General features: G+C 40.4%; 1 protein-coding gene across 4 annotated transcripts in view; it reads left to right on the forward strand.

Annotated features, from left to right (window-relative positions):
• Window positions 1-26,168, forward strand: part of BOD1L1 (biorientation of chromosomes in cell division 1 like 1) — a 55,009-nt gene that overhangs the window by 26,456 nt on the left and 2,385 nt on the right. For 2 of the 4 annotated variants that reach the window (XM_038533370.1, XM_038533372.1), the window contains exons 11-26: window positions 1,474-1,538; window positions 2,448-2,532; window positions 7,194-7,237; window positions 8,739-8,799; window positions 10,460-10,530; window positions 11,121-11,193; window positions 12,622-12,701; window positions 14,338-14,422; window positions 14,761-14,834; window positions 16,445-16,520; window positions 16,721-16,755; window positions 18,043-18,088; window positions 20,402-20,451; window positions 20,549-20,633; window positions 21,047-21,200; window positions 24,261-24,401. In XM_038533370.1, the coding sequence (XP_038389298.1) occupies window positions 1,474-1,538; window positions 2,448-2,532; window positions 7,194-7,237; window positions 8,739-8,799; window positions 10,460-10,530; window positions 11,121-11,193; window positions 12,622-12,701; window positions 14,338-14,422; window positions 14,761-14,834; window positions 16,445-16,520; window positions 16,721-16,755; window positions 18,043-18,088; window positions 20,402-20,451; window positions 20,549-20,633; window positions 21,047-21,200; window positions 24,261-24,401 (1,225 nt within the window). Of the gene's footprint in view, window positions 1-1,473; window positions 1,539-2,447; window positions 2,533-7,193; window positions 7,238-8,738; window positions 8,800-10,459; window positions 10,531-11,120; window positions 11,194-12,621; window positions 12,702-13,573; window positions 13,657-14,337; window positions 14,423-14,760; window positions 14,835-16,444; window positions 16,521-16,720; window positions 16,756-18,042; window positions 18,089-20,401; window positions 20,452-20,548; window positions 20,634-21,046; window positions 21,201-24,260; window positions 24,402-26,168 lie in introns of those variants that run through there. The other 2 variants (XM_038533371.1, XR_005357231.1) reach the window with 2 other exon arrangements.

Consider the following 26,168-nt stretch of genomic DNA (forward strand, 5'->3'; position numbering starts at 1 on the left):
ACAAATGAGGAAATAGATTCCGAGAGTTTAAATAACTTGCATAGTACTTGAGGCCCTTTAGGAAAAAGTACCTCTGAGCCTCAGTTTTCTGTTGTATGAAATGGGGATAATAGAGCAAAAACACACCAATCCAGCCCTCATCTAATGTCCTCTAAACTGGTAGTATGTGTCATTTCAGTCCATCTGGCTGGCTACTTGTGATCAGGGGAGCACATTATTTCCTGAGTGTTTAGTTCAGGTAAAATGAATTCTGGTTTGGAATTTGAAAGTGAAAGGAAACATGTTCCCTCCTGACATTTCAGAGAGTGTCGATCTTGCTAGAAATACTTGTTAACTTTCAAAGGGGTAAACTTTGGCCTCAGTCACTGGCACACTGTGCCATCCAACTTGGGACACTTCTGTGCTAGGTTCTGGGGATGCAAAGATAACTTCAAAATGGGGGGCAGCTGTGAATCCAGCCTTGTTTTTTAAGTAGGCAGTGACTCTGGTGGCAAGTGCTTAGATGATGTGAGAATTCAAGGGGATGTCATGGGCTGGATTTGAGAGGTCAGGGATGTTGACTCTTCTACTCTGGTTGTACAAATTGGAGTGTCCTCGACTTTTAAACTGCACCAGACCTTGGATGTCATCAAATACAGCCTCAGGAAGCTGAGGCCAATAGATTGAGTCCTGTTCGTTATAGGGACTTAAAAGGGGTGTTAAGTGTTCCAAGGGTTGAAATAAGGAACTTGAAAATTTTCCATTGAGTTTAGCTTGAGCAAATTGAATGCGCTGCAGATTTTTATGACTTAACCATTGACTACAGCCTGTTACTCCTTCCTCCTCACCTTTGTTTCCCTGAAGGAGCAAAAACAAGAGATTTTAGCAAGGAAAAGCCTGCAGCCTGTAGAAAAAGGAAGGATTTTCTCTGGAGGCTTCTGCATGGGCGGGTGAAAGAACTGGAAGCCATGGTCACAGACAAGGGAGAGAGAAAGGACTGCAGCAGGGATAAGATTGAGTCTCCACCAGGGAAAATGCCGTTTTATTTTGTCTGCCTCATAGCTTCCTCACTTGATCAACTTTGCTGTGTCAGGGTGAAGCAAGCAAAGTGAGTCTGTTTATAAACATTTTCTTTGTTGAGAATATATCTCAGCAGCCCAGAATATTTTCTTTTAGGGCCAAACTTGATGCAGAACATGTAGAAAAATATTTGGAAATATGTCTCCAGAAATAATCTTTTGTTATTCTTTCTGGGCAACTATCTTAATAGTAAGAAACAATTTCACACACACACCCTGCAAAATGAGCAAATGACCCTTGTGTTTCATCCAAGATTTTTCATCGGTATTCCTTTTATTGTTACCTACTGACAGCAAAATAAAACAACAGGGGAAGAGGTCAGGGCATGCTAAATAATATTCTGTTACCTTTTGATTCAGCATGTATTTTTGTAAGCTAATTCTTAAATTGGTTTAATGGTCTGAATTTCATTAGGTGTTGAAGAGTCTCCATTGAATGTTTTGGGAGGACAGGCACTGAAAGGCACCTTGAAAACTGAGGTATGGCTGATGGTTCAGTTACACTGAGCCATAGATGGTGTGAGTACCATGTACTGCACTCAGACATGTGTATCCTTAAGCATTGCACGGCTCCTGTTCCCATTGCACTTAAAACACTTACACATTGTTGTTATCATATCCTGTGGCTGGGAAGCTAAGAACCTCAATAATTTCAGTAAATAGTGCTGTCATAGTTCCATTTACTCAAACCAAACACCAGAAGTCACCCTCAGTCTCTTCCTGTCTCCCCACATTTAATCCATTGCCAGTTCTTAACATGTTCCATTTCCAAAATATAACTTGAATCTCTATATCCCATTTGCAGCCTGATTTCATGGCACCTTCTAAATATATGAGAGACAAGGTAGCAGTAAACATGAGGTCTATGTACAGTGCAGAGGAGACTCAACTTACCAGCAGGAACAATGGGTACACAGATGGGAGGGCTTGCAAGGACATTTGAGTGGGGTTTTACATGTAAAGTAGAAGTTTACCAGAGGAAAAAGAAACAAAAGAGCCATGCAGGCAAAAAATGTGTTCTGCACATGAAACAGGAGGGTCCATTGTGAGCTATGGGCACTGCAGTGATGCAAGATGTGCTGTGGAGAAATGCAGACCTAACTAGGGAGGGAATGTGATCAGCAGGAGTCTCATACTAAGTTGGAGATTTACTTTTAAAGCAGTGGGAAAACCATTGATGAGTGAACTATGAGATTAGATTGATTTGGGTTTTTTTTGTTTGTTTCTGAAGGTTGGCAGGTACTCATTTTCAATTTTGCACAGACTTGAAAGTAGTCTTTCATGTTGTTACAAGATGCTAGATGTTTTAATTAAGTTGAGGTTAGTCTTGCCTTCTTGTTGTAAAAACCTCAGTTAACTTAATCTTTTATGGTGCTTTGGACTTTTTAGACATCTGTATCATCAGAGGAAGAGAAAAGACCTGAAATTCTAGCAGCACCAGAAAGTCCATGTGGGAGAAAGCCAAGTGGAGTAGGTAAGCTCCTTTCAATGGTTGTTCACATTGTTTTCTCAGCCTGTGGTTTTACCTTTGGTTACAGCTTAAAATCAATAGCTGAGGGGCACCTGGGTGGCTCAGTTGGTTAAATGTCTGCTTTCGACTCAGGTCATGATCTTGGGATCGAGCCCCACATCAGGTTCCCTACTCAGTAGGGAGTCTGCTTCTCTCCCCGCCCCCCACCCATGCTCACACTTGCTTGATCTCAAATAAATAAGTAAATCTTTATTTTTTTATTATTTTTTTTAATAAGTAAATCTTTAAAAAAAATAAAATCAATAGCTGATTCATAACAAAACACTGACAGGCTATATGAATTTGCCTCTCACTTTTAAAATAGGTTGGAGAGAATTCTGTTTCATTCTCAGCATACACTTTTTCTCATCAGTTGTCAATTTTATGTAAGATAATTGTTTCTATCTCTTATCTCCAGATACGTATGACAAAGAAAGCAAGCTACTTTGGAGCAAACTCTTGCTCTTTCCCCAAAATGTATCTCCATGTGCTGTCGCATCTCCTTTCCAAAAGCTAGCCTGCAGCCCATGCACCCTCAGACCTCTGCCTGCTGGCCCTAGCACTCTGGCTGGGCCCCAGTGATCGCTGACATGGCTGCCAGTCTCTGTGCACTATCTTCAGGATCCACTTCGTGTTTTGTAGGAGAGAGCCTCAGGATCAGGAAGGATTAAGGCAGCAGCTCCCAAACACTTTGGTCTCAGAACCACTTTACACTCTTTTTTGAGGATCCCAGGGATGCTTGGATGGCTCAGCAGATAAGCATCTGCCTTTAGCTCAGGGCATGATCCTAGAGTTCCAGAATCAAGTCCCAATCAGGCTCCCTGCATGGAGCCTGCTTTTCCCTCTGCCTATGTCTCTGCCTCTCTTTCTGTGTCTCTCATGAATAAATAAATAAAATCTAAAAAAAAAAAAAAAAGTAAAAATTGAGGATCCCAGAGAACTTTTGGTTTTTTGTTTTTTGGTTTTTTTTTTAATAATAAATTTATTTTTTATTGGTGTTCAATTTGCCAACATACAGAATAACACCCAGTGCTCATCCCGTCAAGTGCCTCCCTCAGTGCCCATCACCCATTCACCCCCACCCCCACCCCCGCCCTCCTCCCCTTCCACCACCCCTAGTTCATTTCCCAGAGTTAGGAGTCTTTATGGAGAACTTTTGTTATGTGGATTTTACCTGTTGACATTTACTAAATAAGAAAGTGAAACTGAGAGGGTTGTAAGGTATGTATTCATTCAATATAACTGAATTCATTGTTCACTGTAGGTTAACATAAATAATTTTTTCATGAAAAATAACAAATTTTCCCCAATGACAAAATGTAGTAAGAAAATTGACATTGTTTTGCATTTTTACAAATCTCTTTAAGTCTAGTTTAATAGAAAGCAGCTGGTACTCATGGCTGTTTCTGTAGTTAGCATGTTGTTATCTTGGTTGAAGTATATGAAGAAAATTCAGCATCACGCTTACATGGTTGGATTTTAATAGCCTTTTCAGATAATTCAGGAACATCACATTGCCTCTGGAAAATTGCAATCTCCCTTGATGGAAGATTTCAGGAGTCCCAGGGGTCTTTGGACCACACTTTGAGAACCACTAGGTTAGGGAAATATAAATGAGAATTGTGACAATGGACAATTATTTCTGGTCTGTATTCTAGTCATTATTGTATCATCTCTTCTGATCTGCACATTAACTAGGGAAAAGAGCAATAGGAACTTTAGAGCATGTGACCAAATTTATGCCAGTTCTTTTTTTACTCCCCTCAATGCTGAAATGTCCATGTAAGCCTCATAGAGCAGTCAGGGTGATTTTAGTTGCAAGTTGCAGAAAACTCTACAAATGTTTATAGAAAATGTATTAGTTCACTGTTTTAGGCAGTTCAGGCTGTTAGAACAGAATTCCAAAGACTGAGTGCTTAAGCACCAAATTGACCCCGCTGGAGGCTGGAGATCCAAGTTCAGGGTGCCAGCATGGGTGGGTTCTTGGTAAGGACTCTATCTTTTTGGTTATGTTTTTGCATGTATGAATGCAGAGAAAGAAATCTCTCTTATTTCCATAAGGACACTAATCCCAGCGCAATGTTCCACCCTCATAACATTTAAACCTCTTAAGGGCTCCACCTCTAAATACTATCAGATTGGGGATTTAGGGTTTCTTTTTTTTTTTCTTTTTTTTTTAATATTTTATTTATTTATTCATGAGAGAGAGAGAGAAGCAGAGACACAGGAAGAGGGTGAAGCAGGCTCCCCACAAGGAGCCTGATGTAGGACTCAATCCTGGACCCCAGGATCAGGACTTTAGCAAAAGGCAGGTAGTCAACCACTGAGCCACCCAGGTGTCCCTTTTGGGTTTCAATATATGGATTTGAGGGGGGTCTCAAACATCCAGTCCATAGTATTCACAAAATTGCAAAGTTCAGGCAGAGCATCATCCGAGAACATGATGATATCCCCAAAAAACCATCTTGCAAAGACCCGGTTTCTCCCCTTTCCCTCAGTCCCCAGCAGAGGTAATTGCTTTCTCCTTTGTAAGCCTCTAGAGAAATACCTTTGTCCTGTCATTCCTGGCTGAAATCCTGAGACTTACTCTGATTCAGCTTAGGTACCTTTGTCCACCCTAAACTAATTACTGTAATCAGATGAATGTAACTTGCTGATTGATTTAAAGTAAATCAAATGCTTTATTCTTGGGGTGAGAGTAGAGTTGATGTCCCTGGAAACACATTGTGCCCCAGGCCACATTCTAAGCTCTTGGGTAGGGTGCTAGGAAAGAAATTCTATGTTTACTATGTGATGACTTGGTTCTTTAAATTATTCCCCCAATAAAGATTGGTAAGCAAGGTACTTGTGAGTGCTAAGGAAATTGAGGTAAAGAATGCACATCCTGTCTGCGTTCAGGGAGTTTGCAGAAGCAAACTACCCGGGAGTTTCTCTCTGTAATAAAGATACATCCAGGGCAGCCGGGTAGCCTAGCGGTTTAGCGCTGCCTTCGGCCAGGGGCGTGATCCTGGAGACCTGGGATCGAGTCCCACGTCGGGCTCCCTGCAGGGAGCCTGCTTCTCCCTCTGCCTGTGTCTCTGCCTCTCTCTCTCTCTCTTTATCTATCTATCTATCTATCTGTCTATCTATCTATCTATATATCTATCTATGTCTCTCATGAATAAATAAATACAGTCTTAAAAAAAAGATACATCCATGTCTGGTGGGGTCAGCTTTGCTGGGGAAGGCCTTGAGGAGGGCCTGGGTTTAAGCTGAACCAATCTCTCTCAGTGTTAATGTATACAGATTGCCTTAATTTAACAGCTGAAAGTAATTTGTAATGTGTTTTCCCATTTGTTAGATCTTTAGTGGTCTCCAGTTTTTATAGTATATACTATTATAAATAAAGCTGCAGTGAACTTTGATATGTGTTATGTGTTTCCCCAAGTATTTCCTTGAAAGAGAATTGAAGGGTCAAAGAATATGTAAGTTTTGAATTTTCATAAGTACTCATCACTCCTCCTAAGTTGGAGCCAAATATCAAAGGATGAGTAAGTGTGCATTAGGTAGAGAAGGCAAAGGGAAGGGCAGTGTGTAAGGAGTAGCGTATATAAACCCTCACCTAGGACTATCTGGAGTGATCAGGGCAGGCACTTTTCTAAGGCAGGACCATCTGAAGAGGTGACCTTCAAAGCATGTGATCTCAAGAGCCTTATAAACAGAAGTATCAAGCAGTCCTGGAGGACCACCCCAAGGCCTGAGAAGCCATTCATGCAGACATATTAAAACGTTAACGATGACTAATATATCCAAAACTTCGATGGTTTAGTTAAAACTTGTTTATATGTGTTAAAGTACAAATAATTGGGCGCCTAGGTGGCCCAGTCAGTTAAGTGTCTGCCTTCAGCTCAGGTCGTGATCCCAGGAGTCCCAAGTCAAGCTTGCCGTTCAGTGGAGAGTCTGCTTCTCCTTCTACCCCTCCCCCAGCTCATGCTTTCTCTTTCTCAAATAAATAAAATCTCTACAAAGAAAAAAAGTACAAATAATTAACATCCCCTTTGTTAATTGTCAAGAAGATAACATTTCTGGATTCTGAAGTCCTTTGTTCCCGCAGTATATTCCAGATGACTTCACTGTGTTTAGGTACGATTCAATAAGAGATCTACTTACGTAAAAGGAAGTTGTTTAAAAGAAAAATGTGCGTTCTGTCACTGTTGAGTAGAAACAGTAGACCTTGTACTTCAAGTTTCCAGAGAATATAAATAGACCATTGCTGTTTGAAGGGATAGAACCTAACTTTTCACTTGATGGCATTATTTTTAGATGAACTAGTGTCACTTTGCAGCTGAACAGTTACAGCAAAGGTCTACCTTTCTTCTGAGCTTCACATTACCAACATAGGTGCAGGGATTTAATGGACCACTGCCATCATTATAAAAATGCAGGCAACATTCATTTCTGTTGTTATTCTGGCATAATGGCAGGCACAGATTATAGAAAATAATAGGTCAGAATTTTATAGTTTACAAGGCAGGTGGACCAGTTAGCGACATAGTCCTGGTTTACCATAAAAAATTCTAAATTTGTTTCTCTATGGTTCAGAAACTATTCAGTTTCCTTAATTTCTCATTTTTATTTTTGAACAGCTGAGCTACAGAGGGAGCCTTTCTTGGGGAATGAATCACTTAATGTAAGTCACTGTAATGCTTTGGGGTTTATTGTGGGCCTTGGTATTTTGAGAGTGAATGGAAAGTGGGCATCTAGCAGAGGGGTTGGGTTGTCTGTGCATCCTTTAGGAGATAGGAGGCTATTTGTGGTGTGCTCTCCCCTGGAGTGCAACATAACAACTGAGATGTTCAGGCCAACTTTTCACTATATCCACTGATGTCTTAGAATTTAGTTGTCTTCCCCAGAGAAAAGGAGTCACTCTGAATTCAACAGCACTGCATTCTACTGGCTCCTTAGGCCAATGTCTTAAAACATTGAAGGAAACAGAAGGCCCACATACCTCAGACTAGGAAACTCACCTGGGATTTACTAATGAAATCCTTCAATGAATTGTGAACTTTCTAATTTTCATTATTGTAATGAATTTTATAATTGTTTTGCAACTCCTGAAATAATCCTGGTACTATAAACAAAACATTTTATTTTGAAAACTAAAGTTCATTTAGTGTCTCTGGAAAGCTTTTCTGAAGATACTAAACTGTAATTGCCAGGGATACATATTCTTTCCCAGCTGTGGCTATCCTAATCTCTTGTGCTTGAAAGAAATTTTATGTCTTTCTTTGTTTTTTGTTTTTTTTTTTTAATTTTTATTTATTTATGATAGCTGCGCCACCCAGGGATCCCTATGTCTTTCTTAATGCACAGAGAACCTGATATCTTACCAGGAGAGAACATTTTGTAAAATGCTTGCAAACTGCAAAGAGACATTATTTCCAGTGCCCTGAGAGAACTCCTGGGTGCTCTATGCACTCACTGCCAGACATCAGAGGGCTATCCTCACCTCTTTGAAATATCCTGTTTTATAGCTAGAAACTCCTACGCAGTCAGCTGAGTAAGAAGAAAGAGCAAAGCACTCTTGGTTTCATTCAGATTTACCCTCTAAAAGGATTCCAAACGTAGAGCCAGTGTTCCACCGTACTTTATTTCCCAGAGGGCCCCTAGCATCTAACTTTCCCCATTCTGAGAGTATCACTAGCCTTCCCAAATATGCATGAAATTCTGTAGCTAGGATTTAGAATGTTGTAGGGTATTCTAAGGTGCTTCCCTCAGTTAAAAAAATAAAAGTACAATTGACAAGATTTGCCGAAGACAGATGATGATGACAGAGGATCCTTTAGCATTTTTAAGTAAAGAAAAAAAAAATCATGAGGGATCATTGGGTGGGAAGAGAATCCATAGAATTCAGGAAAAAAAAATTATTTTTAGTTCTTATACTTTTGCCATAACCCTTTTAAATACGAGGAGAATAAAACACAGGATGATGATTTGCTAAACCAAAACTTCTTCAAAAGGAAGATGTTCTGTGCTCTTGAGCTTTGGGTGAAATTTTAAAAAGCATATATTCCAGTCCATTTCTACATTCCAACAAACAGGTTATATCAGTTCTCCTCCTTATTTGTTTTTTCTGCCTTTAGGTCTTTGGTGAGAATATCCATAAATAACCTTTTCTCTGGTATATTTAGGTAAAAAATTCAGGCTCAAGAGCAAATGAAGAAATTCATAGCAAATCTTCCAACAAAGAAGGTAAGTTAATGAATTTCATAGTATTAATGTTGATATGAATTATATCTCCCATTTGTTGAGTGCCTTCTATATGCCAGATCTTGTGCTAATTACTTCACAAATTTTCTCTTACTAATTCATATCATTTGGTGGGTATTAACAGCATTACTTCTCTAGCTGGGGAAACCAAGGCTTGGAGAGAGGTCCAGTGCCTTGTTCCAGGCCCTGTAGCTTATAAGTGGGGCTTTGTCATAAAATAGCTACTAGAACTTTGCCAGTAACCTCACAGTGGACTTAATCCAATTGAATACAAAAGGTATAGTTGCCTGAGATTTGTGCTTTAGAAGTTCTCCTCTAAATACTTGTGTTTACTTCTGACAGGCAGTCTTAGTTCGGTAGATCAAGGGGTGTCACGTTTGTGTGGCTCTTCTTCTGGGGGTCAGGCTTCATTCCCTGAAACCTGTGGAGGCCACCATCTCCAGAGGGATAATTCTCTCAAACAGAACATAGAATGCTGTTGATTCCTACATTGTTACCTTATGCCAAGAGTGGGGAAAGAGGTCTTTTTATAATAATATATTATCCCATATTTCAAGCCAAAGTAAAGCAGTAGTAATTATAAACACGTATTCATCACCTAGTTTTTGTCATATCTTTAAAAATTTAGTAGATTTGCTTTTTAAGAAAAATGTTACAGATAGAGTTGAAATCACATATGCCTCCTCAGTCTTAATCTCTCTTCTACTCCAAAGGGAGCCACTATTCTGCAATTGCTATATATATTTCTATAAAAATATGTAGCCTGATGTTGCATGTTTAAGGAAAGGGTATCACATTAGCAAAAGTATCTCTACCTTATTTTTTCATTCAGAGTTATGCTCTGAAATTTTGTCATATTGATGTGTATGACCATAGTTACTTTCTTTTCTTTCCTTTTTTTTTTTATTGAAGTTTGATTTGCCAACATATAACTCCCAGTGCTCATCCCATCAAGTGCCCTCCTCAGTGCCCGTCACCCAGTTACTCCATCCCCCTGCCCGCCTCCCCTTCTGCTACCCTTTATTAGTTTCCCAGAGTTCCTAGTTACTTTATTTCAGTTACTGTTTAGTATTGTGTGAATTGTGTGAATATACCACCATGATTCTTTTTGGCTTTTGTTGGTGGACATTTGGGTTTTTTGCAACTTTTCCCAAAGAGTTCTGTGGTGCATGATCTTGTACCTGTCTCCCAGTGCATCGTGATATACCTGAAACTTAGGTATGGAATTGCTGGGTTGGCTGGCACCTCCTCAGCTTTACCGAATGTGCCAAACTGTCCCCATGTGGTGTACCAATTGTAACTCCATGCCTTCTCCTGTGTTTGATATTACCAGACTGGTATATGCTTGCTAATCTGATGGGTATGAAATAATACCTACTTGTTTTCCTTGGACACATCTTCCCACTGTGTTGCCCCATGAGCTGGAGGAAAACTGGCTCTGAAGTCAATGTGTAGAGTCCAGCAGCCCTCATCCTTCCACGACCCATTTACGTACATTCTGCAAATGGAAATCATGGAGTTTACCTGATAGTTGCTGTGAGGACACTGTCTGATTTATAAAGTGTCCTTCCTGCTGCCATGCAGACCCTTCAAATAAGTATTGAAATAAATAAATAACTTTTTTCTTTTTTGTATTTATTAGAGATATCCAACAGCAGAAAAGACAACACAGAAGCCTTAAGAGATTACAGTGTTGAAGCAAATCCTAAAGAGGTGGGTTTTCATAAGAAACACAAATATTTCATGTTTTGTTCATCGTGCTTTGAGTGATACACAAAGAAAGGGTTTTCATCTTTGTATGTATTAAAAATTAAATGGATCTCCAGATCACTTTTATCTGTTTATACTCTTGTGTGGGTAATTATTGGGATGTGTCCATGTTGTACAGTCAGAGTCAGGAAGGGTAAATGATACTTCTTAAACTGCCTTTCCTTGGCTCTTTGGTGGGCCACTGAAAGAGAAGAACACTAATTCAATTAGTTTAGGACATGTCATTGATTCTAAGACATAGCTTGACTTCAGAGATGGTAAAAGGAGAAATATTTTTTTAAAACATTGTAGAATTGTTGGAATACAATGTCTAACCAGAAACAGATTTGCATGTTTTGTGTGGATTTACATTCAAATCCAAAAAATAAAGACTCAAGCTTACAAATAAGTCTCATCCAAATGGATGCCTAAAGTGTTATTCTAGATTTTTTAAAAATTTATTTCAAAAACTGGAAGCTAATGTGTTGTCATTTCAGTTGATTTTTGTTCCAAATTCTACTGACTGTAATATATATACTCATTCTTTATTCCAGGTTGAAGAGGAAGAAAGGCAGATGCCTAAAAGAAAAAGAAAGAAGCATTATCCCTCCTCAGAAGATGAACTGGGTATTTAGAATATATATGTTCCTTTTTCAGACATCTTTGAAGATTGTATTATTTTTACATCCAAGATACTGTGCCAGTATCACAGAAAATTTTTGAGAGTAGTAATTGCTCACTTTTATAACTCTTGAGTCCAGTTTGTATCCAAACTGGCTTGCCACCTCCAGGGTCTTTTCTGAACTTGATTTAGAAACTACATTGTTATTACAGAAGATTCAACCCCTGGAATTCACACAAACCTCGGCTCCCTCTGACACTGTGCCTGGGACCCAGACAGATCCACCAAGTTCTTCATTTTATATCATCCCATGCCCCACAGAGCTAGTGAATCACATCATAAAGGTTCATGTAATAGCCATTCTGTGCTTCGTACTGTTGGTTTTCCTATGGTCGATAACAGTGCCATCCAATATAACTTGCCACAATGATGAAAATGTTCTATATTTGCTTTGTCTAGTACAGTAGCCAATAGCCACATGTGACTCTTGGGCAGTTAAATGTCAATGTGAATGAAAGACTGGATTTATAATTGCATTCAATTTCTTTTTTAAGATTTTATTTATTTATTCATGAGAGACACACACAGAGAGAGAGAGAGAGGCAGAGACACAGGCAGAGGGAGGAGCAGGCTCCATGCAGGGAGCCCGACGCAGGACTCGATGCTGGGTCTCCAGGATTAGGCCCTGGGCTGAAGGCAGCACTAAACAGCTGAGTCACCAAGCTGCCCAGTTGCATTCAATTTTAATTTAAATTTCAACAGCCACATGTAGCTAATGGCTACCATATTGGATGGTACAGACTTATATTTTGATACCTGACACAAAGTACAACTGCAATAAAAAGTTATATGTGAGAAAGAATGGAAAAAATGCTTTCCTTTTTTGCTTAGAAGCATGTAATTATTATTTAATTCTTGAGTTCATATTTTAGGTACTATTCATGTTATTTTATCCACATTCATAATGACTCTGTGAGTTAGGCATTATCACCATTTTAAAAGTAAAGAAATTAAGATTTGGCGAGGTTGTGACTTTATTCTCACCAAGTAAATCTGATTCATAACCCCTTGGTCTCAGTCACTAAGCCATACCTCCTAGGTGATAACTCATGCAGGAAGTTAAAAGTATCTCTGGGATCTCTTATAGGCCCTAAGCCCTTTCCATAGAATCTGCTGTTTAATTGGTGTCAGCTGAGCATTTGTGGCTTTTTTATTTTTTTATATTTTATTTTTTACTTTTTTGGTTTTGCCAAGGCCACAGTCAAGTGTTCAGTGCTCAAATCACATGACATTAAATACATTTAGAATAACTTTTGGCTTCACTGTATCACAAGACTAAAAAAGAAGTCTTAAACTGTCTTAAAATAGAACTGTGCATTTCATTTTTCATTTAGCTTTTATTCCTTTGTGATTCTGTCCAAACTGATTTACAGATGATAATCCAGATGTCCTAGATTCCAAAATAGAAACAGCACAGAGGCAATGTTCTGAAACTGAACCACAAGATACAAAGGTATTTTTTTTTCCACGTATTAATTTAAGTTTTGGGGGTAACCTAATTGCATCACTGAACACTTATTATTATTCTTTTTCATTCTAGTATCCTTTTTACTTTATATTTCTCTATTATAAAAGGTATATTTTTTAGCATCCTGCAAAAGAAACAAATATTATACTTTATAATTTTAAACCATAAGAATAGTGTTAATATCATAGTTTATACAGAAACTTGCTCAGGTTTCTGTTCAGTGATGTCATTGACTTAAGGCTTCTAGATGTTTTCTTCCCGAGTGTTGTATGCTTTACCACAGATATGTTTGCACCAAAACATCAAAATACGGTGACACATATTATTTTAAAATTTTAATACCCTGCCTTCTCTCTACTTTCTGTGCCTAAAATATAAGTAGTCCAAAGATTGGCCTCCCTCTTTGCCTTTTTTTCATATGATCTTATTTTCATCTAATGACTCAGGAAGGTGGCTCACAAAGTTTTATTTCTGCCCCTACTCTATAGTCCCAGATTTTTGCATTTCCTGGTAGATACCTCTTGGGCATGCTTCCATTTTTGAGACTTGGTGCTGCTCATTGTGTATTCCAAACTAGCTCTATCTCCTTCTTCACTCTTTCCCTAATTTATTTTTTTCCACCATGTTTCCAAAGTATTTAATTAAGTCAGCTTATAAAAATATATACAGTTGAATTCTAGCTTAGTAAAACCAGTTCAAAGTCTCTGTTTTCTGCCAGTGACTGATGAGCTAAATAAAAAGTAGTAGAAGAATTTTAACAACCAAGGAGGGAGTCATGTATCGTCATGAATTTCAATTGGTTGTGGTGAAGGAAAGAAACCGGATTTTAACCCCATCCTTCCCCCTGCCTTATCTAGAACAAGAATCCTGAGACAATACTCCTAAATTTGGAGAGAGGCAGATTGAAGGGGGTCTCTTTTTAGTTCCCCTTCAATTTCATGTAAGTTATTTAATGCTAAATTTAAGTAAAATATACCAGCAATTTTCACTAAAAAAATCACCTCTAGATAGATAATGTTTTCAGTGTTAAGATAGAATTCGAATTTTATATTTTAGTGTGTGTGTGTGTGTGTGTGTGTTCAATATACTATATTACTTTTACAGTACATTTTGGTATTTCATGCTGAAAATTTTTTCACCTAAGGGTGAATGATTGAACTGGTGAGAGATTATTGCTCTAAATAAGCCCAGCTGTATACCCCCGAAATTCCTTTAGTCACTTTCTTCCTTATCCCTTCCCCCAAACCCCTCCTTCACCACCCAACAAAGAAAAGAAATCTGTTGCAAATTCCTATCAGTTCCTTCTCTGGAGTTTCTCTCAAAGACAAAATTTAGGTTGAGGGAGGAAAAGAGTGATTTTTATGTTGCAGGGAAAAAATAATGCCTTTGTTGCTTTATAGTTAAGCTTTATCTCATGCTGTCCTACCTTCAGAATTTGTATCTCTTTGTATGCCTCACTAGCCACAGAATAGTTGCTTTTTAAAAATTCTGCAACAAACTTGTTAAAAAAAAAAACCACTAGAAAATTGTTTTTGAAATAGAAAGCAAAACTTTGGGGAGGACAAGTGGAGACAGGGCTAAGCTTGTTCAACTTAAGAAGTCTTATTCAACTTCTCCACAGGAGGAGAACGCTGGAGATTTGGAAGAATTCTCTAAAACAAGTTCTAAGACAAACAACACTGCTTCAAGGGCCATGGATGAAAAAGGTGAGTAATACACGGACTTAGATAAATTGTTAAGACAGGACTAACCTTTCATCAGGCTTTGCAGCCTAAAGCATAGCTGACTCGTTTGCTATCCCTGGAGAATATACTTCATACCCACAGGGCTTGGAGATCATTTGGAATTGGGATCTTAAGTCAACCCAAAGTGTGCTTATCAGTTAGCCAGACTTCTGCTTGTTAACTTGCGTGGTGTAGGCCCTGCAGATGGTGTGTGTGCACTCCTGCCTGTGTGACTGGGACCGCTCAGGCCACCTGGGCAGGTATGCCAATGCGGCTGACTGTGGTCCCCAGCCCTGAGCTCAGCTCTGCTGTCTCTGCAGACGAATACAGCAGCGGCGAAGCTGCTAGTGAAAAGATGGAGCAGAATGACGATGACAACATGAAGTCTCAGGAGGTAAGGGATGTCTTGCATTCTTCCTGTTCAGGTAGTTGAATACTAATGACAAATAAAATGCATTAAATGCTATTACCCAAAGTCTTTGTCAAATGCTTTTGAAGTAGTTCATTTTTTTTTAGTGCAGTGGGACAGCCATTTCATACTGTGCATTTTATCAGTGTCAGTTTGATTAATTTTGTTCTATTCATTTTCATTTCATCCCAACATTTATATTAGACCTATTTCTGTCAAGACCACATAGGACCAGGGACACCTGGGTGGCTAAGCAGTTGAGCGTCTGTCTTTGGCTCAGGGCATGACCCAGGGTTCCAGGATTGAGTCCCACATTGGGCTCCCTGCAGGGAGCCTGCTTCTCCCTCTGCCTATGTCTCTGCCTCTCTCTCTCTCTCTCTGTATCTCATGAATGAATAAATAAAATCTTAAAAAAAAAAAAAAAAAAAAAAAAGACCACATAGGAGCTGTACCTCAGTGTTGAAGTCCTGTTCCTGTCCTGGCAGCAGGACATGGCCAAGCCAGGCACATGTTTAGGTCAGAGAACAGAGCTGCTGAGCCCTAGAGTCTGGACAGGACTAAACGGAAGCAGCACAACAGTGTGTGCAGAAGGTCCGCAGCAGGTGCCCAGTGCCAAGTGGGGGATTCCTGGGTGGCTGCAAAAGCAGGCCAGTCTCTGGCCCTGCCCCACCCCTGCCTCAGGGGATGTGCAGACAGGCCCAGTGAGGGATGGAATCCACCGGCCTGAAACAAGCCCAGAAATTGAGGGAAACAACCTGTACCCCAACCACATCTGGATAACCATTACCAAAGTTTGCCTGTCTGACACAATCGTCTTTTTTTTTTTTTTTTTTTCAGATTCTGTTTAAATTCAGGTTAACATATACCGTATTATTAGTTTCAGAGGTAGAATTTAGTGATTCCTCAGTTGCATATAACACCCAGCACTCATCATGTCCCATGCCCTCCTTAATGCCCATCCCCAGTCACCCCATCCCCCTACCCACGTCCCCTCCAGCAACCCTCAGTTTGTTTCCTAGAGTTAAGAGTCTATTCTGGTTTGCCTCCCTCTCTGTTTTTATCGTACTTACTTCATTTTTCCTTCCCTTTCCCTATGTTTATTAGTTTTGTTTCTTAAATTCCACTTAATATACTTTTTTTTAATAGTTCTTTTTTGTTTTCTCACACTTCTGTATGAGAAGTTCAGTGGCCTCTTTTATTTTTCATAAGGGATAACATTTGGTCACCAGTGACTAAGACTAAATCCACATTTAAATGTACATGCATACCGTTTGCAGAAGTCAAAGCTGATATGGAGCACTCAGTTCTACTTCATCTCTCATCATTCCTCACTACTGTGTGAATATGGTTCTTACCGTTTGCAGAAGTCAAAGCTGATATGGAGCACTCAGTTCTACTTCATCTCTCATCATTCCTCACTACTGTGTGAATATGGTTCTCAGTGTTTATCAGCTGATGGAATACACTGAGAAATGAAGCGTGGAGTCATGTATTGTTTAAGTGACAGCTAGGATCTGAGCCCTCGTAGGAGGAAACACTAAATCTCATTTTGAAATCTTTTATTGCTCTTTTGTTTTTTTTCCTTTACCCCTTAGGAAGATCAGCCAGTAATTATTAAAAGGAAAAGAGGAAGACCTCGTAAACACCCCGTAGAAACCATGTTAAAAACAAGTAGGTATTTGTTATGTTTCAGTTCACATGCAAGACATTTTCAGGGGCGAATAGCTGGCTTGGTGGGTAGAGTGTGCACCTCTTGATCGGAGAGTCATGAGTTCAGCACCACGTTAATGTGGAGCCTACTTTTAAAAAAAATTTTAAAAGACATTTCCAAACTGGTTTTCTAAATGAGATTTTTATTTTTTACTTTTTAGAAGAGGACTGCAAAACAGATACTGGCACCGTCACTGTGAGTAATTGCAACAGATAGGAACTCTGGAAGTGTTTGCCCTTGACCTGGATAGTGTATATGGCAGCATTTCTATTTTGTATTCCTTTCATTTTTTAAATATTTGAAAAACATTAAAAGAATACCTTAAATAAAACACTGAATAACCATTTAAATAATATTCCAAGTACTAATATTTTTACATAAATATACTGTTCTTTAATCTGATCCCATCCTCATATGTGAGTTTGCCTATATAAAAATTATCTAGGGACTTCCCTTCTTGTGGTCATTCTTGATTAATACATAGAAAATAGTTGTGTTATGTGATTTTTAGGTAATGGCTTTCTTTATGGAAACCTGAAGTGTGTCTTACCTGTTACTACTCTCTCTCTGGAGTTTCTTTCATAATAAAATATACACTTGATTTTGATTCAGGAAAATCCTCCATGACACTTTATCTTTTTAAACATTCTTTGTCTTTGACCCTAAAGCATATAGTCTACAAAATCATTCTATCAAGACTTCATTACATGAGTTTCAATGACAGCATTGTTAAACAGAAGGTTAAACATATGGCAGTGTTCTACCGACAGCTAATGAGGTCCAAGCCTCAGCTCTGCCACTTATTCCCAGATCTGTGACACTGGGCTAATCTTGTGACCCCCTTGAAACTCCTATTTCCTTGAATATAAAGTAGTGTAATGATATCTGTAAGTACTACAGTACTTACCTCCATAGAATTATTACAGAACAGCAAAACCAAAGTGCCATAGGTCAATGCATTTACCAGCATGTAAGACAGTTTGCCAGATTTGGGGAATACTAATGATGGTCATGCCATGTCACCTCCCATGCTCATCTCCCAGTGTCACAGGAGAGTGGCTGGAGAAGAGGCTTGTGGCAGCCCTAATTCTCCATGTGTTCAGAAGCAGGGCATCCATTTTTGCTTGGTATTTTTTATGGCAAAAGATAGGTTCCGAATACTCTGCCTGCATAATAATGATCCTAAACCTCCCTTACATAATTATTTTTTTTTTTTTTTTTTTTTTTTTTTTAAAGATTTTATTTATTTATTCACGAGAGATACAGAGAGAGAGAGAGGCAGAGACACAGGCAGAGGGAGAAGCAGGCTCCATGCAGGGAGCCCGATGCGGGACTCGATCCCAGGACTCCGGGATCATGCCCTGGGCCAAAGGCAGATGCTCAACCACTGAGCCACCCAGGCGTCCCTCCCTTACATAATTAATGACTTCTTTGTGATGATGACTAACTACTGACTTCAGTTTTTTGTTTGTTTAAATTTAGGTAGAACAGTCTTCACCTGGCAGCAAACCAAAATTAACACAGACAGGTGTGTACCTAGAGCATTGCTCTGCATGTGATCTAAGGAAGGGGCAAGGGCGGCTGGCAGTTGGGGAAGGTTTTAGAGTTTCATTCTCAATGAACAGTAGGTTAAAACGGTTGTTCTTGTAGACATACAAGACTATAGCCATTGCCTTTTCTTGTGATCTGAACCCTTCTTGGTTTTAGAAGTCTCCAGGAAGCCTCCAAAGAGGAGGGGGAAGGCAACAGAAAGTACAGTAGGGACTGCACTGGGGTGTCCAAACCCTAATTTACTGGATATGTTTAAAGGAGAAATAGATCAGCCTAGGGACTAGACCATCTTACTGGGAAGACCGGAATTTACTCAAGAGCCTATTGTTCTCAGAAGAATTTTGAAAGCAGCCTGTGTAGCTTCTAGAGCCAGAATGCAAGAGATAAAACTTGTTGAATTATTTTTGTCCTCATTCCAAGGAGAAAAATAGTCCCAAAATGTTGATAATGATTGGCTGTGGGTAGTGGGATAATGGGAACATGCTGTGTTGTTACTATTGCTTGAATTCTCCAGAATTTTTACAGTGTGTGTTTATTAATTTCATTGTTAAAAATTTTTTATGTGAAAACAACAAGATTGGGGTGCCTGGGTGGCTCATCAATTACGCATCCAACTCTTGACTTTGGTTCAGATCCTGATCTCAGGGTTGTGAGATGGAGTCCCAAGTTAGGCTCCAGGGCTCAGCAGGGAATCTGCTTGAGATTCTTTCTCTCCCCCTTTCCCACCTTTCCACACCCATGTGCTCTCACGAATGTGCTTTCTCTCTCTCAAATAGAACCTTTAAAAAAAAAAGTAATAAGACCTTTTGGTGGGTTTTAAAGGGTTGACATAGGCAAAAAAGATGAACGTGACAACTCTGTTGGGTAAAACAAATAGCTGGTTAGATCAGAAAAGTACAAAAAAAAAGAAAAAGAAAAGTACATAATCAAGGTAAAGCAAATATGTAATTTAGAAACCTCCACATTGAACTATGTGTGATCTTGTGATTGTATTTCAGTTTTTCTTGTCTCTTGGAGAATTAAGGTTGATTTATTATTTTTTCTACAAGGGGAGAGTTTGCTTATGTTTGGTTTTTAAACAGTTTTTATTCCTAATGTTATAATATTTTGAATCCATACAACAAGAAACCTTTATAATTTGAATGTCCTTTAAAGACTCTAATTTGAGCTGTGTAGTTATGTTTTGGTGTGTTTAGCAGTGATTTTCTGAGTCTGGGTAATGATGACCAGTTACAACAGGCTCCTTCACTGTCAGCCTTCTTGGTATAATGTTTCCATCCACATCAGTGTACTGAACTTGCAAAAAGGCTGAACGTGGACCTCACCACCAACGAGAAGTACCTTTGGGTTATCTGTCAGGTGTCCAGTGAGCATCCCCATAACTTTAACTTCAAACAGTGCATTAAACTAAATATTTTTTTCTGATACATTGTCAGAAAACTGTAACATCCACAGAAAGCAAATATATAAAGCATAGGCATACACAACCTACAATAGGCTTATAATATATACTTTTCTAATAGCTCTGATGTAGCTTATAGTCAAAAGAATTCCAGCTACCGCACTACTTATTAGTTATGTGACTGAAGAAATTATTGTTATTATTATTATTATTTTTAAAGATTTTATTTATTCATGAGAGACCCAGAGAGAGAGAGAGAGAGAGAGGCAGAGACACAGGCAGAGCGAGAAGCAGGCTCCATGCAAGGAGCCTGACGTGAGACTCGACCCGGGGTCTTCAGGATCACGCCCGGGGCTAAAGGTGGCGCTGAACCCCTGAGCCACCCAGGCTGCCCTGAAGAAATTATTTAAATCAAATTACTTGAACCTTGTTTTTCCTAATTATAAAACAGGCGTTGTAATAGAGAGAGAGCTACATTGAGACGTCATTATGGTTTGTAATCCTGACCTGAAAGTCCTGGTAAGGTTTGAGGGCTCCCTAGTTGCCCCTCCTCCCTTTCTGGGTTCAGAGTATTTGATCTGAAAGGGACCATACAGGTAACCCATGTTTTTATCTTATGGATGAAAAACTGAGGTTTGAGGAATTTAAGTAATTTTCCCAGATTGCATAGGTTATTTGTGACAAGTCTGAAGTGTGCACATTTGGAGGTTCTGACTTGTAATTGAGTGTACTTTCTGCTAGGTATTAGTCTTATCTGATACAAAATAATGCTATATTGTTGAACAATGCTTTAATCAGCACTGGTACATTCAGAGACAACAAGCCAGGCTGTTGAAAGTTAATTTACACTAAGAGAGTATTAATGCAGACATTTTCGTTTTCTTAAAGATGAGTCCAATAAAGAAATCACTACCCCACAAGAAAGAAGTATGAGCAACGTAAGTGTCAATTTTCTTATTAAAGTATGTCTTTTAGGAATAAACTTAGTAAATGTTCACTTAACCATCCTTTCGGTTTTAATTTTACTGCTTCTAGGATGATGGCGAAGAAAAAACAGTAGCAAATGTGCGTCGGAGAGGAAGAAAGCCCAAGCGTTCGCTCACTCTGTCAGATGATGCTGGTATGTTTCTGACACATTCTTAATTGTGGAGTCTTATCATTTCAAAATCACCTTTTTAAGAGTTTTTCTCTACACGAAGAAAAATCCAGTGGGGCACAGCTAGTATTAATATTACATAAATATGTGTGAAATGGCTCTAATCCCATGTCAGAAATGGTACATCCCAGATGCTTTTTTGAGTACATGTGAATTTTTCATGAATGCTGGCTGTGAACTGCCTAAGTAAACTATCCCAAATGTGTTTGAGATTAAGTTAAACAGTTGTGAATTGCAAGTGCTGAAACAAAAGGAAATGGAAAAGCACTTCTTCTGCCTCCAAGTCCCTAATATCCTACATCCTACACTCCATGACTCTCCTTTGGAAGTGTCTTGGGGAATTGTACAGTCCAGGTGTTACCCTTCTATTTGAACAGAATCTTCAGAACCAGAAAGAAAACGCCAGAAATCAGTTTCTGAAGCCACTGAGGACAAGAAAGACCAGGAGTCTGATGAAGAAGAGGAAGAGGAGGAAGAGGATGAGCCCTCAGGAGCCACCACAAGATCCACCACCAGATCAGAGGCTCAGAGGTAATGGGGGCAGCGGAGAGATTCTAAAGGCCTTCACCGACTTCTCCATCAGAAGGCAGCTTTGGATTTCATGGTATTCTCTTTTCATTGACTCACACATGCCACAGTGTAAGCCATTTCCTTCTGTTTTTATCTTCAGCAGAGAGCACATGTTCTTAGCCCTCGGACTGGTTCTTCATGGAGAAACCCACCTTCCATCTTAAACAATTGTTGAGGATCATATCAGAGTCTGCCAGGTTCTAAATACCTGTTTGGTAGAACCCATTTAGTTCCTGTACAGATATTTATTGAGCCTCAGTAGGAGTCTCAGATACTATGCTGGGCCCATGGGTGAAAGCAGACCCTGTGTACAATATAGTCCCTACATGCAGCATGCTCAGCTCCAGTGTGAGGGACAAGGCAGGTGTACCTATCACTGTCGTGAGATGCGTGTAATCAGTGCTGTGGTATAGGGTGACCATGTGAAATTGCCCATATGTGACCATTTTTTACTAACAGAACTTAATCTCATGTTTCCCAAAATTTATTCTCCCAAACCTTAGTATAGCCAGAAGTCCCTGGAAAAAAGTGTCATGGTCAGATGAGTTTTAGGAATGCCAGTGAATTCCTTCTCCCAAACTTAGTGAATCACAGTGCATGTTAAAATATTAAGGGCTCAGTATAGTCCTAAAGGAAACAAACCTGTTTAACTTTGTCTGAACAAACATTTGCCAATTATACCCCCACCCACTCTCATTAATATCAATCAGTATTTTCCCCACAGCACATTTTGAGACATGTTGCATCTTTTAGTCTGTTAACTTACTCAAGCAAGAATATTTTCCATTTTCAAAGTGATTCACAAGCTGTTAATCTTGGTATCATCTTCTGTCATTTCATTACCCAAGATTAATCAAAATTTCACCGACGTTCATTTCAAGAATATCACTTATTACACCTGTCACCACATTGGGGTTTTTTTCCCCATTTTTAAATATTTTTTAATGAAGTTTGATTTGCCAGTATATAGTATAACACCCAGTGCTCATCCCATCAAGTGCCCCCCTCAGTGCCCATCACCCAGTTACCCCATCCCCCCACCCACCTCCCCTTCCACTACCCTTTGTTCATTTCCCAGAGTTAGAAGTCTCTCATGTTTTGTCACCCTCTAATTTTTCCCACTCATTTTCCCTCCTTTCCCCTACAATCCCTTTCACTATTTCTTATATTCCCCATATGAGTGAAACCATATGGGGAATCCCTGGGTGGTTCAGCGGTTTAGCGCCTGCCTTTGGCCCAGGGTGTGATCCTGGAGACCAGGGATCGAATCCCATGTCAGGTTCCCTGCATGGAACCTGTTTCTCTCACTGTCTGTGTCTCTGTCTCTCTCTCTCTCTCTCTCATGAATAAATCTTAAAAAAAAAAAAAAAAAAAGGGAAACCATATGATGATTGTCCTCCAATTGGCTTACTTCACTCAGCATAATACCCTCCAGTTCCATCCACGTCAAAGCAAATGGTGGATATTCATCCTTTCTAATGGCTGAGTAATATTCCATTGTATACATAGACCACAGCTGCTTATTCATTCATCTATCTAAGGACATCGACCTGTCACCACATTGTAACAGTAATAGTGTCTTGTGTTTATATAAAGACTTAAAATCAATCTATTTCTGATTACTCCACATTGCATTTTATTAGTCATTCATACCACGGTTTGATTTCTCAGAGTCAGGTTTTAGGGCCACAGGACTTTAGGAGCTCACACAAGCTGAAGGTAAGATAGTAGTCTTATACTTGTTTTTTTTTAGGTGGAGCACCTCAGATAAATAGAAGAGACAGAATCAAGTTTCCTGCTGATGGGAGAAGGTGGGGGCGCTGTAGCACAGCATCCCTGCATTCGGTACAGATCCACCCCAGCACCACTGCCTCCCCCTTAAACATTGCAGAAAGATCACCCAGGAGAGTAGGGACCGCCTCATACAAAGTCCTCATACAAAGGCCTTCTTGCTGTCTTTGAGTGACTGTCTAAAAGTAGTGGTCAGGTTTGCCTTTTAAAATTTGTTCTTTGAAAACAAATCTTACTTACGATTCTGTCATCACCTAGACTGTCAGTGCCCTTCCTTAACATACCTTGAGAACTTTTAATTTACAACTGGATTCTTCTCTTATTGTAGATTCCTTGGCATCAGTTAGTTGACTCTAGGGCTCTTCCATCATCTTAGTTCGATTCTTGAGGGTGGTTGGGGTCTTCACGGGCTAGTGCTGCTGGCCCATCAGTGCCTCGCTGTCTGCTCACATCTGTAGCAGCAGCTCCTCAGTATCTTTCTACGTGCAGGCTCCTCAGTAGCAGGGAAGTCCCCTCGCTCTTCTCTTCCTTGTGTCCAGTGGAGGCTGGCCTCCCTGAGGAGTCTGCTCTGCCACTTCTGCTCTTGGGGCTTCCCTACAGCATTTCCCTAAATATTTAAGGGCAGCTTCCAAGTCCTCTCTTATTTTAATCCCCATCATCATCCCTGTTTGTTCTCCTGAATTTATGTGCTCCCCTTTCTAAGGCAGCACATGTTCTGTACAAAGTGTGTGGGCTAATGAACTCAGAAGAGGATTGCCCCACCCTATCCTGCAGGGTCTCAGCTGCACCCACACGCCAGCTCAGCAAGTCTTTTCTCTTGGCCATTGCACTGGCAGGCCTGCTCTTCCATCCCCTGGTCCTCAAGCAGTCGACCACTTGGACCTGACCAGCTGGCCTTGTGAATTGTACTGCCTTGGCCCCTTCTCTGCTGCAGTGAGCACTTTGGGGATTGTCATCTTGTCAGCCAGTGTATTTTTTATCACAGAGTCCTCTTTGTCTAGATCATGATAAAATACTTTACACAGTAAAAGCAAAGACACAGTCACAGAGACAGTCGTAGATGACATCAGATCTTCTTTTTACCAGCAGTCCAGAAAACCAACCATTTTCTGCTTTCACCCCCATTCTCTGACTCTGACTCACCTACGAGGAGCCTCATCCTTTCTGAAGAGGCACCGGGACTGGTCTGTTCAGTGTACCGCTGCCCGGTGTTTCTGTAATCTGTTTCAGAAAGCATCATAGCAAGCCACCAGCACGTGCAACATCCACCCTTGGCAACCCAGAAACAATTTCCGCTAGAAATCGCCAAAAATTAGCAAAAGAGAAGTTCTCTACCAGCGAAAAAGTTAGTAAATCTCCCCCATTAGGAAGGTAAGTCCCTGCTTACACTTCAAGTCATTTTTAATCCCCTGTGACTGTTTTTGGTACAGTAAGGTTTTCTTCCCAAGTTCTTTTAGGATCTTTGTCTTGTCAAATAACTGTCTTCTGGGATCATTGGTTTCCCGAATGGAAACCTACTCCAAAAGGAATTGGAGGGGCTGCATAAGGCATGTCAGTCCTCGCTTCACGGCACCCCCCTACACACACTTGCCCTTGACCTTTGTGAGCCTTACATGCTGACTCCATCCACCAGGACCAAAGGCGAGGGGTGTTTCTTCCCAAGGGGTCACAGGTCTGAGTACTTGGCTAAACCAGCCCAGCATAGTCAGGCACCGCACAGGCCAGAATCATTTGTTTTAGCCAGAGCATTGGGAGAGGTGATGGGGTCACAGTAAAACAGCCACTTCCAGCTCAGCCCCTGGCGGGGCTCCCACCCTCCACAGCCCCCTTAACCCTCCTGCTTCTCACAGGTTGCGCCCAGGCCTCCTTTGTGGCCTTGGCTCGTGCCGGTTCTTGAGTGCCCTTTCTACCAGCCGCCAGCGAGGCAGGCTCTGCTATCCTTCACCCTCCGTCCTCAGGAGGCCCCAGTGCTTCACTTCCTTCTCTGTCCATCATGCGGAACCTCTAGCCTGCCATGCAGAGGATGGTGGTATATGTATGCCCTCTCTGAACTACAGGCTTCTTCCTTTCTGTACATGAGAGCATCAACAGATAAAAGATTCTTCACAGTGCACAAAACTTACACAGTCGATCTTCACAGCGTATGGATAATATATGTGTGTGTTACTATCCCCATGTCCCAGAGAGGGAAGCCACTAAGGTGCCACGCTTCCAATAAGGTGGATTCTCCCATTCCATCCCCATTATGTGAAATGTTATATTTGTCCTCATTTTATAAGTGAGGGAATGAATCTCAAGAAGTTCTGGTCTCTATTTCTCACAATGGAATTGCAGACGAGTTGGGGAAACTCTTGCTGAGATGAAGATTCTGATTCTGTAGGTCTGGGATGGGGCCTGAGAGTCTGCATATCTAATAGCTCCCACGTGATGCTGGTGCCAGTGGTCAGACCGCACCTCGGGTGCAGGAGGGGGCTCACACGGCCGGGAAGAAGCACTCTGACTCAAAGCCGCTGTCCCTGCTACGTGGCATCTAGCACAGGGCTGGCATGCCAACTGCTCAGTTGGTAGGTTCTCACCCAGCGGCCAGTGGCTTTCCCTGACTCGGCCTAAAATGGGAGATCAACAAGCACTGCTTTTTGGCCATTCTCCGCACAGGTGTATATGCTGGAACTGTGTCCTGTACAAGAGTGTGTGACCTGGTTTGGGTTTATTTACTTGTGCTCTCAAAGGAACAATAAGCAAGACAAGCAAAACATCTTATCCATGCAGCCCCATCGGACCATCTCCTGCAATTTTGATTTTCCAGGTCTTTTCCTTCATAGATAGAACCATGGCAGCTTGGCGACGTGTGCCTTGGTGCTAGGTACTAGGGAGAGGAAGAGGAGAAGCATTCTAGCAGGGGAGACATGTGTACATGACTTGGAAGCTTTTTTGGCACCACCTGGCTAAAACTATATCTTGGAGTACATCCAGTGCTCACATGCTGCCGCTGTCACTGCAACATAATTCTCATAAACCAAATTTAATAGAAGTCATACCAATGGTATTTACTATTGTGGTCTCTTTGAGAATTGTTTTAAAATAATGACTGTAGCCTACAGTTGGAAAAAATCAACAGGTAAATCACAGTGGTAAGTG

The sequence above is a fragment of the Canis lupus genome, chromosome 3 (genome assembly GCF_011100685.1).
Source record: "Canis lupus familiaris isolate Mischka breed German Shepherd chromosome 3, alternate assembly UU_Cfam_GSD_1.0, whole genome shotgun sequence".
NCBI lineage: Eukaryota > Metazoa > Chordata > Mammalia > Carnivora > Canidae > Canis > Canis lupus.